Source organism: Daphnia pulicaria, chromosome 1 (genome assembly GCF_021234035.1).
Source record: "Daphnia pulicaria isolate SC F1-1A chromosome 1, SC_F0-13Bv2, whole genome shotgun sequence".
Taxonomy (NCBI): domain Eukaryota; kingdom Metazoa; phylum Arthropoda; class Branchiopoda; order Diplostraca; family Daphniidae; genus Daphnia; species Daphnia pulicaria.
In genome coordinates this window covers 10,187,037-10,204,375 of record NC_060913.1, presented here as the reverse complement: position 1 = coordinate 10,204,375, position 17,339 = coordinate 10,187,037, and the positions used below count along the sequence as shown (strand labels likewise).

Sequence of the window (17,339 nt, the reverse complement as noted above, 5' to 3'; positions counted from 1 at the left end):
TATTCTTTTAGTTCGTCTGCTAGTAGTCTGAAGTGAAGTTTCAAAAGATTTCGTTACTGCTGAATGGACATTAAGTTATTTATTATATTTATTAATGCCTAAAAAGAATGGATAAAGTTATTAGAAGGATCCCACACGTTCTCACAATAACAAACCAAAACTTTACCAGAAGAATAGAATGGCGCTCTTGGCTCTCTTCAAAAAGCATACCGGCGAATAAGTCGCTGTTATTCAAACCTGATGGCAAAGATAATTATATTTCAGATAAAGACGATCCATTTACGTTACTTTTGAATAATTTAACGCAGAAAAAAATTCATGCTAATAATCGTGTCCCTATTGCTTCTTTGGATGAACCTTTAAAGTCATGCACAACACAATTGATGGGAAAACAATTTTCCCGGCACGATTTCTACAACCAATTTATTGAGTGTATTGAAAAGCAGGATACTGACTTTAAATCAGAAGAATGCAATAATCTTATTGAAAATTTGTCAACAACTTTACATCTCCTGAGTGATGAACAACTCATAAAAATCATTGATTGCCTTAACATCATCCCAGGAAATTCTAGTCTAACATTAAAATTGGATGAAGAATGCTGCAAGCGCTCAACAAAATGGGACAAAAATATCTACTTTAAAGTTGCTTGGACATTTCTTCAACTCAAAACTTTCAATCGTCCATTGCATCTACAGAAGAAAATTGTGTTAGAGTTTGCTCAAGAAGTTCAACAAATGACTCCTCAAGAATTGGTGAAGTATTTGGTAATTCTGAAACAATTTCGAAAATTTCCCAAAACAGTTAATAAGATACACATAGAAAATAGACTTTCCAAAGTGCTGGATAGCCTTTCCATCGAAGATTTAGGCCTGGTTTGTTCAGCTTTCTTTGAGTGCAACGAAGCAATAAAAAATCTTGAACTGGTTGGACGACTGGTTGAACGGTTGCTTATTGGTGCAAGCTCCACCGACGATAAAACAGTAGGCTCCATGCTGAAACTCTTTCGAAGGAGCAGCAGTGATCCCGGACATTATGCCAAACAAGTGCTGGACATTCAACCAATGCTGTGCAATCTAGTTCCTAATTGGAATCTTAAAGTTCTTATACAGTTAGCAGCGGTTTGTAGCAGTTTGCTTTTTTATCATCCAGTTACCATCGAGCTAGTTACACAAAAGTTTCTCATTTGTATGAAAGAAGCCCGACTTAAAGACTTGGAACGATTATCTATGGTTATTGCCATGTCTACTTACCATTCTCCCAGCATTGACCTTTTCTGGGACGCGCTAGGAAAAGAGTTTGCCGGAAAGGAGAGACAAAATGAAATATACCAGTATCCACATTCATTTATTTCTCTAACTAATTACGCCGTTGTAGCAAATCACTATTCCGAGCAACTGTTGCGAATTGCTTTAAGCCCCGATTTTATAATCCAATCAAAAAGTACGTAATCTTATTATAAAATGATGATTTTTAAATTAATTAATTTTTACTTTTTTTAGGCTATGCAGAGAAGTTTTCATATCAGAGTACCAAACGTGAATTGTTGAACATAGACTGCTCCTTGGGGATCGAGAGACCAGAATATTGCGGACCAAGATTGTCTCCGATTGATGCAAAAGCATTTGAGAAGGTACAATAAAATAAATGTTAGCGCCAATTTTGGGATAATGATTTACTGTTATTTTTATAGCTATACAGAAAACCCTTGCCGAATATGGACGACCAAAGCCTATTAAACAGTCATGATGCTTTTCTCGTGTCGCTATTGAATACGGTGAAGGATTTTCTTGGAGAAAACAGTTCTGCTTCGTTGGTTTATCTGCAGCCACATTTTACTACGCCAGGTTAGGGTTTCGCGAAATAAATTCCTATTGCATTAACATGATTCACGTTTTTTGAATTTGTTTAGATATTGTTTTTAGTCTGAATGGCTATAAGGTAAACAAATCTTTTACCTTATCGAAAGACAATTGTGGAGTTCAGCGCTGTGTTCTGGTGGGTGGATCTAGGAACATGTTTTCAAGGTTCAGTGATCAGCCGATGGGTCCGCTGCGGATGAAAGTTCGTCAACTTCAGTGCATGGGATGGAATGTTATTGTGATCCCGTGGAATGAATTTTTTAATGCAAGCAAACGAGATCGACTAGGTAAATTGGTACTAATAAACAACAAAATTCGAGAAACCATGAGAAAATTAAAAAATGATTGAAAATAAATGTAGTTAAAAAAAACGTCAATTCAAACTAATAACTTTTACATGGAATTTTACATTATATTTTGAAGAAATGAAGTTGTAGGCCTATTTATCCGTTTACAAAAAACATGCAAAAACGCATTTCTTTTTCTTACTAAAGGCTTACAGTCTTACAGAATTATAATTCGCTCTCATTTCTACTAGTTCGGGGGCGTTTGTTTGAGCCCCCCCCCCCCCCCACTCCCAAAAAAAGGTTTGTTTACTAGATTCACCGATGAATACCGAGGTATAGCCATAGCACGGTCTATTAGCTTACGGGCTTACGAGTATAATACTGCATGAACGAGACATGACAGACAAAAATAATACATGTTAAACATCACATTGAAATGTGACACCAAGGACAGCAGCAGCAGCTTTAAGCACACCTTTCACCATCTCATAATTAAAAATTAAGCAGCATCTCTATCAACATCAATGGCCATCGAAATCTACATAAAAAAAGAAAGATTTATCATAGGTATCACTGTGACTTAGGCAATCATTTTCACCTATCAAACTCAAATTAGTCAGTTTTAGTTACTTTGCACATCCCTTTAAAAATGTATCCGCAGTTATTGTGTGGTAATTTTTTGGTGATGACTGACGATAACTATTCCACCAACAAAGCTCACTTGTTGATTTTTCGATAATTGCTTTTTTTTATCTACTAAATGTATTTCACGGAGATGAAAAATATTTGGTTTATTTTCCGTCCTTAGATTCTAAGGGCTGTCACTAGATGGCTAAATATTTCAGTGTGTTTAGGGATTGAACTATTCAGCTCTAGTGTGTTGGTTAGGATGTAGGGGGGTGGGTCATTAAAACTGACAAAGTTATGAGCACTGACGAATTAAACTTTCTTTTGCTGTCGAGACGCTGTTCGAGTAGGTTTAATTTAGTCATATCTGGGTACTTTCTTACGTGACATTTTTTATCATAGACATGGTAATTCATCTTTTATTCTTTTTTGTAAAATGTAAATTTTTGTTTGGTTCATTATGTTTAACATTGCCTTTAATTCCTAATTGGCAATTGCTTGTGGCCTGCTATACATTTCCACAATGTCGTCTCTCTTGCTGCATAGTGCACGTTTCGTTCCATGCAGAACAGTTAAAGTAATCGTGTTGCTGAACTTTTTAATTTAAAACTTTTTTTCTTAATTAAATATGTGACTTTGTTTCAAATAGTAATTGAGTTATAATATTCTATCAATCATTGAGTAGTAGTAAGCTCTGAGCTTTATTGTGTTTTGTTTTGCAAATTGTTACAATATCCAGCTAAGTTATGCAAGAGCTTTTGCAGACATACACTTAATTTGTTAGATAGCGAGTGGGTTAGCATTTATCTCAATTTTAGTCTACGTAAAAAGCATGTGTGCTACTTATGTGTATTTGTTAGGATATGATTTAGACATTGAATTTTTGGTTTAGATGACAGATTATAACTTACTACATCTGTCCAAGAGCTTTGAAAAAAGATTTCAATCCCCATATGAAGGCTTGTAATTTTTTAAGATAAAACAGTAGTTTGCCCTTTTTTCAAATATGAAAATGTAATGGTTTGTTTTTCTTTGATTTATAGGATTTTTTGGTTAGTTTGATGTTGGAGCTACAAATGGTTTTGATGCAGCATTCATGGTGTGAGCTGTGGTTTTGCAGTCATTTTCCAATCGCGATGACTTGAAATGGAGCTTGTGCAGACGTTTAGTTCAACATCATACTTCAATGTGTTATTTGCCCATGTTGGTGTTCTTGCAGTGTTGAGCTGTTGTGCAAAATAGTCGATGTTGCCTGGTGGCTGTCGGGTAAGTTTTATCGGCTGTCTGTTGATGTGTCGTCTCGTCTCTTGCCACCTGTACACACGTTAAGGTAATGCTTGATTGCTAGTTCCGTATAATTATTGACTTGTAAATGGTTCCAACTTACTATACCACCAAAGTTGCTGAATACTAAACCTAAGTGCTAATTACTACACCACCAATGTTATAGAATATTACACCACAACTAATGCTGTTCGAGCTACTACACCGCAGTCCAGAATTATTATTCTACCCAGAGCCCGAGTACTTCACTAAGGCACTTGAGTAATACACCACAACCTACGTTGTCCCATCTTACTACATCGTGGCTCACAAGTACTACACCACCAAGGAACCTGAGTATTACACCAATACGTGTGCTGCATCAACCTACTACACCGAGACTTCCAAGTATTTTTCTGCTTCAGTTACTACACCGAGGCTCAAACTTACTGCATCACCAATGTGGGTGTAAACTACGCCGAAGCGCCTGATTAATACTTTGCCCCAAGATAACAACCACAACTGAGGTGGCTGAGTACTTCGTAGCCCCGAATTACTAAATAGCTGCTTCTTCGTACTACGTTGCACTGAGATTTCAGTGTACTACACGAAAACCAATGCCTCACTTAACTACTAAACCGAAGTCCCTTAGTACTACATCGAAAAGGTCGAATATTACATAGCCACGTACGGAACTCTAGATTACTATACCGAGGAACCTAAGTATTCACACCAGTGCTCCTGAATATAATATTCTTGAATACCAAAATTATTTTTTGTCTAGTCGATTAAAGGAGAGAGAAAGGGGAAAGGAGTCAGTCGTAGATAATCTCCAACACGGTGACAGTAAATGCAGTGCACCATTCGTCATCAACTGCAATCTTTGTTGTATCACTAGTTCGCAATCATGGGTAAATATTTTGCTTTTACATGGATTTGCAAATGAGCTTTCCCTTTTTTTGTTAATATGCCATTTGTTATTACATATTTATGTTTAATGTATTGTATAGTTAACTATGGTGTCATGCTGCTTTTGGGTGTTGCATCGATGATGGCTGGGTCAACCACGTGTGTACTCATGTTTTCTGTGCATGGTGGATATCAAGCGACAGCAGCGAAAGAATACTACACCACGTCGCCGCCTTACTGCACAAAGTCAACATACGCAACACTACTTACTTAACCAAGGAGCTCTTAAATACGACACTACCAAGGCTTCAGAGTACAACACGAAAATTATACTGTTCAAGCTTCTACATCGAAGTAGAGTCACATCACGAAAGCGCCTGAGTACTACTCGGAGTCTTCCAAGTTCTACACCACCAAAGCTCCAAGGTACAACCTTTGACGTAACACTACAATCTACGCTTTTCTAGCTCACCATACTGATGCTCCAAATTACTTTTCTGCTCACAGCTTAATAAACCACCGAGGCCACAGCTTAATACACCACCGAAGCGGTTGAATACTACACCGAAGCGTCCAAGTACTTCACTACAACCTACTGCTGCCCATTATTTGTCACCAACTGCCTTATTCATCGTATTAAATCAGTTTCTAATCATAGGTAAATATTCATTTTTACTCCCAGCTGTGGATCAATTCTATCTCATTTTTGGTTGTTGATAAGAACAGGAAATGTTCAAATTGTTTGTTGTTTCATTGACTAGATATCGCTGATGTTGATGTGTGTTTTGTTGATGGCTGGGTCGATCACTGGTCAACTGATGTCTCCTGGAAATGGCTGCTACCAAACCACCACACCGCTGCCATACTACACAACAACGAGGTCTCCAAGTACTACACCACTGTAGGACGGAATATTACAAGATTATGTATGCTGCTCCTGCCTACTACACCAAAGCCCCTAAACTTCTGCTGGTTGTCTACTAAAATATCGTGTCGGTTTTGTTTTACATCCGTGTTGTGTATAATTCAGACTAAATGATGGTATTGTCTTTTGCAATGTGGTGTGTTGCAGATCAGCTTGGTGAAAGTTCTTTGATGTGAAGTTAAAACTGCGGTCGTCTCAAGCGATGTTTAAGAATATTAACTGTATACTTGAAACTTTAACCTGAAATAATGTTGAATTCTTAACATAATAGCTATTTTATCTCACATTATGTATTAAACTCGTTAAAATATACAATTAAATACAAAATCTTTATGAATTTACATTTTTTTTAATTAATTAGTAATTTATTACGATATAAAATTTAAAAATTATATTCAGCTAAACTTTTCATTTTATTTAATGAATGTTTAATTGAATTAAACAAATTTTATTCCCAAATGATAGAAAATTCAATAAACAAAACGTCCGGTACAATACAATTGTTTTATAGGTAGGCCTACAAGTTTTAAAACAATTATAAAACAAACGGGTAAAACCTATCCATTTCATTTGGGTGATGAACTGCTTTTAAATTCACACATGTAGTATATCAAGATAGGGGAGAGACAGTCCCTTAATTGACTGCATGACAGTGAGATTGAAACCGGCTGAGCTTGCAAGTTCCCGTTCGACCAGCGCACTCTTTTCCTCCTGGTTGTCATTGGTTTTCACCAATGGATGAAGCCCATGATAAGAAGCGAAGGACTTACCCTGTAGGCAGAACATTTATTAGGGCGACAGTTATTTTAAATACAATTTTAGCGACAGAAAGCAATACCTCAAATCAAGATGGCCCGTTATCACTTTCATGAAGTAAAAGGGGATATTCAAGGGTAGCAGCCAACGGGTCACCTTGACTGTGAGTCAGTCCTTTTTCTTCAATGGACACGACTTCTCATAAAGTCTGTCATGCAACATTAGAAACCTAAGAACCTGTAAATAAAAAATATTCACCTTGTCTATAATTTGTGGCATCAATGTGCTTGTTGTCTATGATCTAAAAGAATAATTAAACTTAAATGTTAGATAGACGTAAGTGCAGAACAATACTATAAATACATATTAGACTGCAACAAAATAAGTTCAGTGACATGACAAGTAAACTTACACACTAAACCACCGGTTATCCACCACCACCACCCGTGTAAACCTGGGGTGGAGGCTGATACGCCGGTGGTGACGGTGGACGCATATTGACAGTTGGTGGATTCCGTAACTAATGTACTCTCGATTTTTCGTATAAACACCAAAACGGCCAAGTAACACATTGAAATATGATATTGAACTGAAAGTCTGCAAAACCACTACTCACATCATTAATGCTGCATCAGAAGTACTGGCCATTCGACAACGTTACCAGCTCCAACTTCAAACTAACCAAGAAATCCTGGTTAGTGGATCAAGTCTTTGGAACAGCGGCGACCAAGAAAAGAGATTTAGTTAGAAAATATAATTAAATAAAACTATTCATCCTAAGCATTACCTCAACGTGGGTACACGTAGCAAGAGACGACAGATCGACAAAATGCATCAGATACAAACATCCATCAGACTACATCAACGGTTTGGCACAACAATGCAACACTACATAAATACCATCATATGCCAAGAAGGAAAGAACATACTGAAGTATCATGTTGATTTGCAAGTCTGCACAAGTTCCACTTTACGGCATCTGTCAACTAGAAAACCACTTCACACAAAACACTATCACAGCTCAAACACCATACTGCCCAAGGAATTCTACAAAGTAAAAGAACATTAATAAACCAGGAACATTTTCAACATCTTCAAATATGAAAAAAAAAAACCTAATTTCAGTTCAATAGAAAAAAATTCACCTCTTTCACAAAAGCTGTCTTACCTATAAAACTTGCCATACCTTATTTATATCAAGATTTTATGTCAAACATGAGTAAATTCTAAACAAAGAACATGTATATGGATCACCCATACGTAGCCTAAAATTTGAGCAAAATGCTAACCCTCTGATTGCTTCAAACCAACAACTTTTCACAAAAGCTGTCATGGAAGCATGAATTACAAACATCAAAAACAAAATGCTGCCTGATTTAGCTTAAGAGTAACTAAATACCTTGTTACCAGATTTCCTCTTTTCATCTCATTGGTCTTTCAACATGCATAGACCCTCTTCAAGGCGCATCTTCATGACAAGTCGGCGATAACGTGCACGTTACACATGAAAACGCTCAGACTCCATAATCTGTTGATGGGAAAATACACTCAATTACTACCAAAACTAAAGTTATGATTTAAATTCAGAAAAAGTTTGGATTAAAGAGCTAATCAACACTATTACCACAGATCTTTATCGATGCTATTACTCTGTACTGCTTTTAAGTAATTGTGCATGTAAGACACGTACAACATGCAGCAAGAGACGACATTTTAGGAAAATGAATAGCAAATCGCTTGGCAACATAACCAGGTTTAAATTAGAAGCCGTGAAACCCGTAAATCCCCGACACAAAATATTTACAATTTATAAACTTAAACTAAAGCAGGAATTACCTTTTTGACGAACAATTTCGGAATAAAATACCCAGTAATGACTAGAGCAACCCTTCTCCATCTCGACCAGCGTAGCAGACGAACTTCCGTCAGAAACTCAGAATTGGAAAGCAGCGCTGCCAATTTCTATGGAACCAAAAACTTGCTTGTTAAATAAACAAATTAAAAAAACTGTGATGATTTAGTAAAAGCTATATACATGATAAAATCCTTAGTAATTAATTTTGAAAAATTCGCGTATTTTAGTCAATCATCATCGAAAAGAGCTCAATGAGCCCATCCGACAACACGTGGTTTTCTCCACCTCCTTTTTCAAACCGGTCCGGTAAACTCAGTTCTCCATTTTCATTCTTAAATTTCCTGGCTACCTTTTTTGCGAGAAGAAGTAAGCAGCGTGCTCATCTCGTTTTAAAAGAAATCTCCCTTTTCAATATTATTATAGGTATTCATATTCATTGTTCTTTGTATCCATACATTTATATTATAAATGATTATTTTGATTAATATCTGACCTCACTATTGTTGTTTATGTGACTACAGATTCAAAATGAATCCTGATCAAAAATCTCTCAGTGGTATTTTTAATGGAGTTCCCTCTTATCAAGTGTTAAACAACCAGAACCAGGAATTTCAAAGTACTCAAAATACCGACTTGGCAAAATTGATTCAGCACGAGGAAAAAAAGTACTGGTCAGTCAAGCCTCTTTTTGTTTGTGCTGCCTTGCAAATAATGCTTGGGATGTTTCTCATCTTTGGCCAAGTATTTTTAATTATTACTACCGAAGAAAAGTACTATTTAATAATATGACTTTCCAAGGTTATCTTGAACAGTGAAGATTGCACCTCTGCCATTAAAAGTGAGCATTGTGTTAACCAATATATTCATGTTCCATCAACAAAATATGCTTTTTGGTGTGGTGGCATCATCTTCTTCACTGGATTACTGAATGGTCTGGCAACCCAATTTAAAACAAATTTCTTGTAAGTTTTCATGATATGCCAAGCTTGTGTTGTGTCGATGTAATTTCTTTGATTTCATAGGTTGGTGGTTGCTTCCTTTTTATGTGTTGTTGGATACGGAGTTAGTCTATGCAGTTTAATTATGAGTGCTTTCTTTGCTCAAATATTTGAAGATGGTATATTACTGTTATTCTTTCACGCCTAATTTGTTGAAAATAACATTAGAATTGTTCTCTTCACAGATACGCAGAAAGTCGTTCTTGTTGGCATGGCAGTGGTCTCCGGATTGAATTTCTTCGTTTTCATCCTTACGTCGGCGTTATTCTGCCGCGCTAGCTGCTCATGTTGCCAACCTCGTGTAAGATCACCTGACTCCTTGTTTTTTTTTAGCAATTTACATCTTTATTTTCGTGAACTTTAGACTCCAACCATAATGTACCTCTCGCCTGTTGATGACTCAACCCAGCAACAGAATGAAGCCTTCAATTTACCGGCTTAATCGATCAAGGTCAAAATCCGTCGAAAATGAAAAATTGCTGACCGATTGATCTTCGAATTCTTCTTTTGATTTCAGAATGACTCCAGTATTATTATCAGTATTTTGTTATAATTAATCCAGTTTTGTTGGAGAACTTCTGAATAAATCCAGAAATGAAATTTGTCAAGTAAAGAGCTAACTGTATTTTTAATACTTATTTCAACACAGGTTAGCTCATAGTTCAGGGGAAATACGTCTTCTAAAAGGAAACATTTACAAAAACAACACTCATAATGTATAAATTAATACAATTTTTTCCTTCTCTTTCACATTGAGGATCAACAATGAGAATTGTACGGGGAAAGCCGGACGGCGTCTTCATAAGTCGGAGGTGGCTGTTCGTCCCATAGGTCGTAGTAAGAAGCAGGTATCGTTACATCCAAATCAATGATGAATACATCGACAGCTTGACTTGTTACATTATGCCTCAGGTCTGGTGGTTCAATTGCAACTGGATGATTTTTGTTCCTTCCATCTTCTTTCCTTTTGCGAAGATTTGAGCACAGACTCATCAGCAAACGGATCGCAGCTACAGCAAAGAAAACGAAGGCCACCAGCAGGTACACTTCACTCATTTTTAGTCAAACGTAGCACACAAGTGTTTTGATTTAAGCTGATGCACAATATTCCTCCAGTTTTTTTCGATTTCCTTGCGAATATTGTATTTTATCTGCAGGTTTGGAGGACAGTTTTTCCAAGCACGTCCACCTACTTTCCCAACACTTTACAGATTTACGTATAGATTTGAAAACGTATCAAAAATACACTTTCACTCAAGTCCCGCACCAAGTTGGATAACTTGAGGCTGCAAGTGAAAGTAACGAAATATTTTTGATACGTGTAAGCCAATCCTGTTTCTGACCTCCCATTGGACGAATTGTTCCCTATTCATTCCAAGAACTTTCTGAAACCGCTTTCAAATTAGAAACCGGTTTTATATATTGAGCATCGGCTGTGTCAGCCAAGTCACGAAGCAACTGTGTGGTAGTTTTCGATTGCCTTTATCGCATTAGATTTACTCCCTGTATCGTTTTCCAAGCGTCAATTCATCATGTAGCCGGAATTTTTTTCTGTTTTAATGGGTTGAAGCCAGTGGAGGTAGTTTGACAGCGTCGTCATAATCAGGCGGAGGCATTTCTTCATTCAGGCATTCGTATGATGGGGGTTGTGCTTCGATCCTCCGTCCATCATTAGAGCTGTCGACACTCAAGTCGATGACGAAAATGTCACTGTTTCCGCGTCGAGAGCTTTCCCTTTCGGAAGTGTTGGCGTAGGACGAATTTTTCTTCATACACCCACCATTTTCACGATAACTGGAGTAAAAACAAGTCACGAGAATGCGCAGTATCAATAGAGACACGAAGATTATAGTAGCAATGTTATACGATTCCATTATTGCCGTATAAAAGTATACGAGTCAAGATTCACTAAATTACAGGCAATTCAAGTGCAGATTAGTCCCAAGTTGAAAAATTTTTACTGCCCAGTTGCTTACACGACGTGCTACTTTAGAGTATCACATCCGTATGCCTTGCAATCGCTGCTCGTTCAAACGAAATTAAAACTGCTCCGAGAGATAGCATATTGATCAAAGTTCAAAAAGTTCCGCACTACATACATGAATACATACGAGCACACAGGCAGTTTGAAGTAAACAAGGGAGGGACGTGCGTATATTGGAAGCGAGAGATAAGGACAATTGCGGTGCCTAGTAGAAAGTTGTTTTTTTATGTAACGTGTTATCTGATTTGGTTATCAACTTTTAGTGGCAAGTGCATTGCCTCTCCACTACTTTCCAACCACTTCACGACACCAAAAATTGAAGACCTTTCTCACATTACAATAACTAGAATTTGAGGGATTAAAGACGAGCTCGCCGTCTTCATCGAAATTCCGAACGTGATTCACATTTAATGAGTCGAGGTCTAATGGGAAAAAAAGTAGCGTTCTAAAAATATCGGGCCAGAACGGACCGGTTTCGGAAATGTTTTGTTTTTCCGTGTTGTATCCGCACCTTTGTTTACATTCCAATGTCCCCCTTTCAAAACAGTCGAGTCGTAGTTAATACAGCCGTGCAACGAAGAATTAGTAACTAAAATCCCCCGCTAATTTTACTTGATAGGTCTCTCCCATTGGGATTTTGAAATGAAACGTAATCTTTGACAATAGACTGGTGATGATGCTCACTTGAACCCCAATGTTCGCAAGAGTTCTTCAACCTTGTTAGCGTGAACTTTTGATCTTGATATTGTTCTGCCATCAGTCGTATGACGAAGAAAAAGAAAAACGCTCGCCAAATAAGTTGTATCCCTTCAACTTTTTTCTTACAGCTTTCAATTTAATTACTAGTGTCGATACTACAAGTCGACTGGGAATATCTCTCTTGCACGAGTGCGAAAAGAAGATGGATGGATTATATCCCATGATAGCAGATTTTTCTACCATAATGTAATAAATTTCTTAGAAGAAAGCCGATTGATATAAGAAAGAGATTACTCGATATTACTCTGCTGCACCGGGCTGAACAGATGTCGAGTTTCACATAGAAGTGCACGTTGTATTGATTGGATTCCCGAGAGAGAGTGAGAGAGAGAATCTTTGAACAGGCGCGATCGATGGTGTGGACGCTGAAGGGGGAAAAAAAAAAGTAGAACAAAGAAATAAACTGATTCGTGGATTATAATGCCAGCCATGCGTTTTTTATCGATGTAATTTGGACATCAGAATATTCTAATATCGCCCTAGTCCAGTCAACGCGTCACCGGAAGCCTAAAAACACGTAATGCCCAGTGGGCGTTGCATTTCCCTGTCGCACAACACGAACATCATCCCATATTTAGGGCACGCAGTAGTTAATATTACAATATTTTTCTATGATTATTTCCTAATCTGCTGCTGCTTCTGACTTGATTTCCCGCCTTGGTACATTCATCCGCCCCAGAAAACTATTATTAATCCATCATGTCCTTTATGTCAGTTGTCCTCGTATTTCCCTCCGTTATGCGAGTAGGACGTCATCGTCTGAAACTCCGCCATGTTTCAGTATGTGTCATTCCCCTCATTTTCTTTTTTTAGTTTCTCTTCTGTGGCAATTTTCGTCTGCTGCTACCAAATTAAAACGCATTGAAACCACCACCACCCAGTTCAAATAGAAAGAAACTTTCCCAAACTGTAAATGATGTTTGACGCAGCAGCAGCTTAGAGCCAGTGGGAAACTGAAAGAAGATCCAGTCTGGGCAGATCGATAGAACCAAGAGAATAAAGAACGTACTGTTGTCAGGCAGGCCAAAGTTCGTTGGTGGTTTGTTGGACGGATGCCCGCGCCCTTTTCTTAAAAGGAAGTCGAAATATAGAATCAAGTGTTATACAGCGACTGTGTAACTAGAGAATGGATCCCGGGAAGAATAAAAAGTCCATAGAATGGGTAGTTAACTTGACAGCTGACAAAGAAGGGAAAAGGAAATGAAAGAATGAACTAGAGAAGAAAATATTCCGAGAGGAATTCGATAAATATGGACGGGAAACTTGATTAGAAACGACATCAATGTTGTAACCCGAATTCTGACCAAGACTCTTTCATTAACAAACACTTGTACACAAGGAAACGAGAATTTGTATTGGATGAAAGTGAATAAGTGCTGCCATACACACACGGTTAATGAACAGTAAAGTTTTGGTTTGTTTTTGTTTTGTTTTTTTCTGTAGATTCCAAAATGACGAGTTTTTTTTTCTTCTTTCTTTTACCACACCAAACGCTACTGGGCCTCAGAATGGTAGTTAACATACACAAGTGGTACGATATTGAAATATCAAATAGGGGGGAGGGAGGGATCGCGATACGAAAGATTCATATGTTATGCGTGAAAAACAAAGATGGGGGGAGGTGGCGAGAGACCAGACAACTCGATGGCTTCTTCCAACTTGTTTTTGTTCTGCTTTTGCTTCAGAAATGTTCCTTGTCTTGTAAAAAAGAGCGTTTGGCCATTGAGTTTCTTTTTGGGGAGATAAATTGATAAGAGATTCGAAAACATTAAGAAAGCGACTGTGCAGCCCTTGCACTCGATCAAAAAGTCTGAAGGGCCGAAAAACCATTTCCTACAGAATCTACTTGAATCAAGTTGGTAGATCAGATGCAAGATAAAAAGATATCCAATTATTGAGCCAAACAAACAAGAATATTACTGCAGAAATAATAGATGACGACATTCATTTGGGCCGCTTTTCTCGTTCGAATGAAAGGGAGATTGTGAGATTCGACTGGAAGTTTTACAATTCTCTTATCTTGTCCTCAGAATTCTGTGCGTTTGCAGGAGAAAAGCAGAATGAAGGAGATGAAGCAGAGGAATTGTTTGCGAATTAAAAAAAGATCTCAGGTTTGACACAGAACGACACCCACCCCATCCCACAAAAATACCGTACGAACAGCAAATTGACATCCATCAGGTTATAAAGAGATAGGTATAGATAAGAGATTAAAGACTTTAATGACGCAAGAGATGAAAAACAAATGTCAAAAAGCTTGTGTGGTAAAACTTCTGAATACTAACGAAAAAGAAGCCATGTTTCCTTTTGCCGACATGGTAGTTTTTCAAGATATGAATTGATGAGAGTTTGGAGGGGGGGCAGAGAAAAAACCAAAGCGATAAATGTCCAAAGAGCCAATTAATAAATATTTCAAAAAAAAAAATGTTTCAGGCTAAGAGGAAATTATATAAGTTTAGCGGGATTATCTGACAACGATCGTGTGTATAATGATGTGAGGGCAGTAACTAGAATGGATTTCCGAAACGAATGAAGTTTAGAAATTTGAACGCAAAAAAATAAACTGGTGACGGCGATAACGAACTTTTTGGGGCGTTTCTGCGCCGTTAGATATTAAAGAAATTTTTCTTAGTCGCATCGCCTTACTTTGTGATTTTTCTTTTTTTCAAAAAAATGTTTTCTTCTCTTGTTTTTGTTGTGTGTGGCTGTTGGTTCAGTTTGTTTTTTCCCCCCCTTAAGCCTTAAAGTCCTCAATCTTACGAATTGCACAACAGAGCAACATGGAGAAGATCATTCCGAGCAGCTCGATGATACCAATTCCGATGCCAGCGGCGAACACGTAGGTGAAGTACTGGTGGATCAGCGATTCCAACTTTGGTGCGCAGCCCTAAATAAAAAGAAAACAGGAAGTTGGTTGTAAAGTCGCTGCTCATTAAGGAGAAAGTCTTGGTGTAGACAAGACTGGTGTGCTGGTACGTACGTCGGTATAAACAATGCCCAGGGCGGAAGCGGCGAAGCCGAGCGAGCCGAGCTTGCGAGTAACTTCACACGCATCCGAGTCTGGATCAGCGCAGCAGGACTTGGGTACGGAATAAGTAGGCGCCAGGGCACTAATGCCGATCTCGAGCGGCGACTTCTCACCAACTCCATTGTAAGCCGAGTTTGCCCAGCTGGCGTAGCTCTCAGCACCGCAGCACTTGAGGGTTTTCTGGATCATGTCGAAGGTTTTGGTTGTCACATCGTCCTTGCCATAGTCACGACGGACCGTGTCCCGCACGCTCTCCTGCACAAGTTTGTTCAGGTCGGCGCGGTTCATGTAGGCCCAAACGCCGGCGGCAATCTCAGCCACCAGGATGATCATCAGGAAGACAAAGAACTGCACAAACGACCGGTATTATGATTAACTGAGCTAGTTTTACCCCTTTTAAAAGGTTTCGTAAAGACATTCGACACTCACGGTTCCAAGCAAACATTGGCTTTCACGCAAGGCTCCGCAGCAGCCAAGAAATCCGATGACGGTCATCAATGCTCCGGCTGCCAACAGGATGTAAGTTCCGGTGGCGTAATCTTGGGCACCTTTTGCCATGAAGACGACCGCTTGATCGAAGAGCAGCCAGATTGACAAGGCCAACACGCCAACACCAGCCAACTGTAATCCATCAAAACAAAATGCGTCACGCACACGAAATGAATCAACACACACAAAAACTGCACGAGCAAAAATACAGACACTACGTAACTAACGGGTGGTGTCGGCACAAAATTAATGGAGAAATAATTACGCGCAATCTAGCCGTACCCATCCTCTAGCTAGCACCCAACCACCAGCCGTTAGCCAATACCCAATTATGGAGGCATTCGTCACTGCCTGCAGAGTGAAACATCATTTCCGCAATACCACTTCCTCCTAATCCCGCTGCCGGGCACGGCACAAGTCTCTTCTATACCTCTTCCTTACATGTGTAACGAAATCAACCGATCGATGAATCCACGAATCCATCACCCATCCCTCGCCACCATACTGTGAAACTCTATCGAATAGTGTGTGTGTGTGTATATACTACTCCGGAAAGTGGTGCGATGAAGGATGAAAGAGGAACAGAAAAGGACGGACGGAAGAGAGAGAAAGAGCTCACGCGAAGCTCCCTATTTTCTTATGGTGGAATAAACAAAATCGATAACAGTCTGCTGGTGATACGGTTTCAACCGTTCAACAGGCCTCTTGATTTTCGACTCGCAACTTCCTATTAATAATGCGTTTGGCCCAGATGACGTAAATTTGGCCTTTCCCATGGAAATTTCGCTATTCAATTTTCGTCACATCTGATAGAAAAAAAGGCCTTATTTCCTTTCACTATTCAGAGGATACAAGGCCAGAACACACAGAAGACCAAGCATGATACTCCTAAATCCTTGTACAACCACCACCATTTCAAAAAAAGCCAGCGTGCAAAGGCTGGCCTTGGGGCACTGTTTTGTGGCCTTCACAAGAGAAAATACCTGTTTAAAACAATTCTGGATTTCCTTGAATTACTCAGTCAATTTAAATGATTGCTCAACTGTTGAAAAAATTCAAGAATATTATCTTACTTGACCCATTTAAACTGACTCACTGCCCTCGATAGAACTTTAAATGATAGCATCTTTCCATGAATAGCACTAAATTCAGTTTAATAAAGTTAACTTTGAATGTGATTATGATTCTAAAAAAATCAGTCTTAAGTTAGTTAGATGGGCATAACTCGAGGACATTGCGAAATAATTACCCAGAAGATGAGGTTGACAAAGAAGACGATCCACTTCAGAACTCCATAACAGCCACTCAACGCCATTCTTGATGAAGATTGATATTACTCGTTCGCACTTGTACAAACAGATAAAAGGCAAACAAGCCAAGAAGTGTGCCTATCTAGGATCGAATCGAAAAACAATCTGAAATCTGTTGAGAGAAGAAACCAAAAAATGTTGAACGCTAGCTGATTTGGTCACGCTCGGGCAGGAAGTCTCTAGTCTCGACGACGCCCAGTTGCAAACATTGCTCCAGGGCTCTTTCTCTATACCCAGCCCCCAAAAAGAAGATGCTATGCGATGCCATCTAGTGTTCTTAAGCACAT

At 38.6% G+C, this 17,339-nt stretch overlaps 3 protein-coding genes and 4 long non-coding RNA genes across 9 annotated transcripts; 3 read left to right on the top strand and 4 right to left on the bottom strand.

The window, feature by feature from the left end:
• The first annotated feature begins 11 nt into the window (after positions 1 to 11).
• Positions 12 to 2,242, top strand: LOC124346042 (FAST kinase domain-containing protein 5, mitochondrial-like). The gene is made up of 4 exons (XM_046798349.1): positions 12 to 1,443; positions 1,503 to 1,633; positions 1,694 to 1,847; positions 1,913 to 2,242. The coding sequence occupies exons 1-4, from the start codon at positions 108 to 110 to the stop codon at positions 2,209 to 2,211; spliced, it is 1,920 nt and encodes a 639-aa protein (XP_046654305.1). The 5' UTR covers positions 12 to 107; the 3' UTR covers positions 2,212 to 2,242.
• LOC124350650 lies at positions 1,743 to 2,910 on the bottom strand. Its single transcript, XR_006921081.1, has 4 exons — positions 2,748 to 2,910; positions 2,272 to 2,687; positions 1,959 to 2,160; positions 1,743 to 1,871 (listed from the first exon to the last, which is right to left on the bottom strand). It is a non-coding gene; the product is annotated as an uncharacterized LOC124350650 (long non-coding RNA).
• Positions 2,911 to 3,105: 195 nt separating this feature from the next.
• Positions 3,106 to 6,107, top strand: LOC124350052. 2 transcript variants are annotated; one of them, XR_006920370.1, is made up of 7 exons: positions 3,106 to 3,183; positions 3,820 to 4,106; positions 4,465 to 4,762; positions 4,824 to 4,950; positions 5,050 to 5,374; positions 5,456 to 5,606; positions 5,710 to 6,105. It is a non-coding gene; the product is annotated as an uncharacterized LOC124350052 (long non-coding RNA). The 2 variants fall into 2 exon arrangements; XR_006920371.1 differs by lacking the exon at positions 3,106 to 3,183 and adding an exon at positions 3,208 to 3,353 and having other exon boundaries at positions 5,710 to 6,107.
• A 437-nt stretch (positions 6,108 to 6,544) lies between these two features.
• Positions 6,545 to 7,054, bottom strand: LOC124351154. The gene is made up of 3 exons (XR_006921404.1): positions 7,042 to 7,054; positions 6,712 to 6,866; positions 6,545 to 6,644 (listed from the first exon to the last, which is right to left on the bottom strand). It is a non-coding gene; the product is annotated as an uncharacterized LOC124351154 (long non-coding RNA).
• A 12-nt stretch (positions 7,055 to 7,066) lies between these two features.
• LOC124350147 lies at positions 7,067 to 8,562 on the bottom strand. The gene is made up of 4 exons (XR_006920403.1): positions 8,466 to 8,562; positions 8,029 to 8,157; positions 7,417 to 7,676; positions 7,067 to 7,338 (listed from the first exon to the last, which is right to left on the bottom strand). It is a non-coding gene; the product is annotated as an uncharacterized LOC124350147 (long non-coding RNA).
• Positions 8,563 to 8,750: 188 nt separating this feature from the next.
• On the top strand, positions 8,751 to 10,092 carry LOC124349080. Of its 2 annotated transcripts, none has more exons than XM_046799588.1 (6): positions 8,751 to 8,907; positions 9,006 to 9,225; positions 9,283 to 9,446; positions 9,507 to 9,601; positions 9,668 to 9,783; positions 9,847 to 10,092. In XM_046799588.1, exons 2-6 carry the CDS (start codon positions 9,013 to 9,015, stop codon positions 9,922 to 9,924), a joined length of 666 nt encoding a protein of 221 aa, XP_046655544.1. In that variant the 5' UTR covers positions 8,751 to 8,907; positions 9,006 to 9,012; the 3' UTR covers positions 9,925 to 10,092. The 2 variants fall into 2 exon arrangements, with proteins under 2 accessions (XP_046655544.1, XP_046655552.1); XM_046799596.1 differs by having other exon boundaries at positions 8,770 to 8,907; positions 8,976 to 9,225.
• A 3,466-nt stretch (positions 10,093 to 13,558) lies between these two features.
• LOC124348856 (CD9 antigen-like) lies at positions 13,559 to 17,265 on the bottom strand. Its single transcript, XM_046799202.1, has 4 exons — positions 16,992 to 17,265; positions 15,683 to 15,874; positions 15,206 to 15,601; positions 13,559 to 15,112 (listed from the first exon to the last, which is right to left on the bottom strand). The coding sequence occupies exons 1-4, from the start codon at positions 17,055 to 17,057 to the stop codon at positions 14,960 to 14,962; spliced, it is 807 nt and encodes a 268-aa protein (XP_046655158.1). The 5' UTR covers positions 17,058 to 17,265; the 3' UTR covers positions 13,559 to 14,959.
• Between the last annotated feature and the right edge of the window lie 74 nt (positions 17,266 to 17,339).

Bases quoted from the DNA above. Each gene is read 5' to 3' on its own strand.
- LOC124346042 (XM_046798349.1), top strand. From the start codon at position 108: ATGGATAAAGTTATTAGAAGGATCCCACACGTTCTCACAATAACAAAC. The intron at 1,444-1,502 runs GTACGTAATCTT...TACTTTTTTTAG, and splicing joins TTTTATAATCCAATCAAAAA to GCTATGCAGAGAAGTTTTCA. The intron at 1,848-1,912 runs GTTAGGGTTTCG...GAATTTGTTTAG, and splicing joins GCCACATTTTACTACGCCAG to ATATTGTTTTTAGTCTGAAT.
- LOC124349080 (XM_046799588.1), top strand. From the start codon at position 9,013: ATGAATCCTGATCAAAAATCTCTCAGTGGTATTTTTAATGGAGTTCCC. The intron at 9,226-9,282 runs GTATTTTTAATT...TGACTTTCCAAG, and splicing joins TGTTTCTCATCTTTGGCCAA to GTTATCTTGAACAGTGAAGA. The intron at 9,602-9,667 runs GTATATTACTGT...TTCTCTTCACAG, and splicing joins TGCTCAAATATTTGAAGATG to ATACGCAGAAAGTCGTTCTT.
- LOC124348856 (XM_046799202.1), bottom strand. From the start codon at position 17,057: ATGGCGTTGAGTGGCTGTTATGGAGTTCTGAAGTGGATCGTCTTCTTT. The intron at 15,602-15,682 runs GTGAGTGTCGAA...TCGTTTGTGCAG, and splicing joins GCCAATGTTTGCTTGGAACC to TTCTTTGTCTTCCTGATGAT. The intron at 15,113-15,205 runs GTACGTACCAGC...CTTTTTATTTAG, and splicing joins TGGGCATTGTTTATACCGAC to GGCTGCGCACCAAAGTTGGA.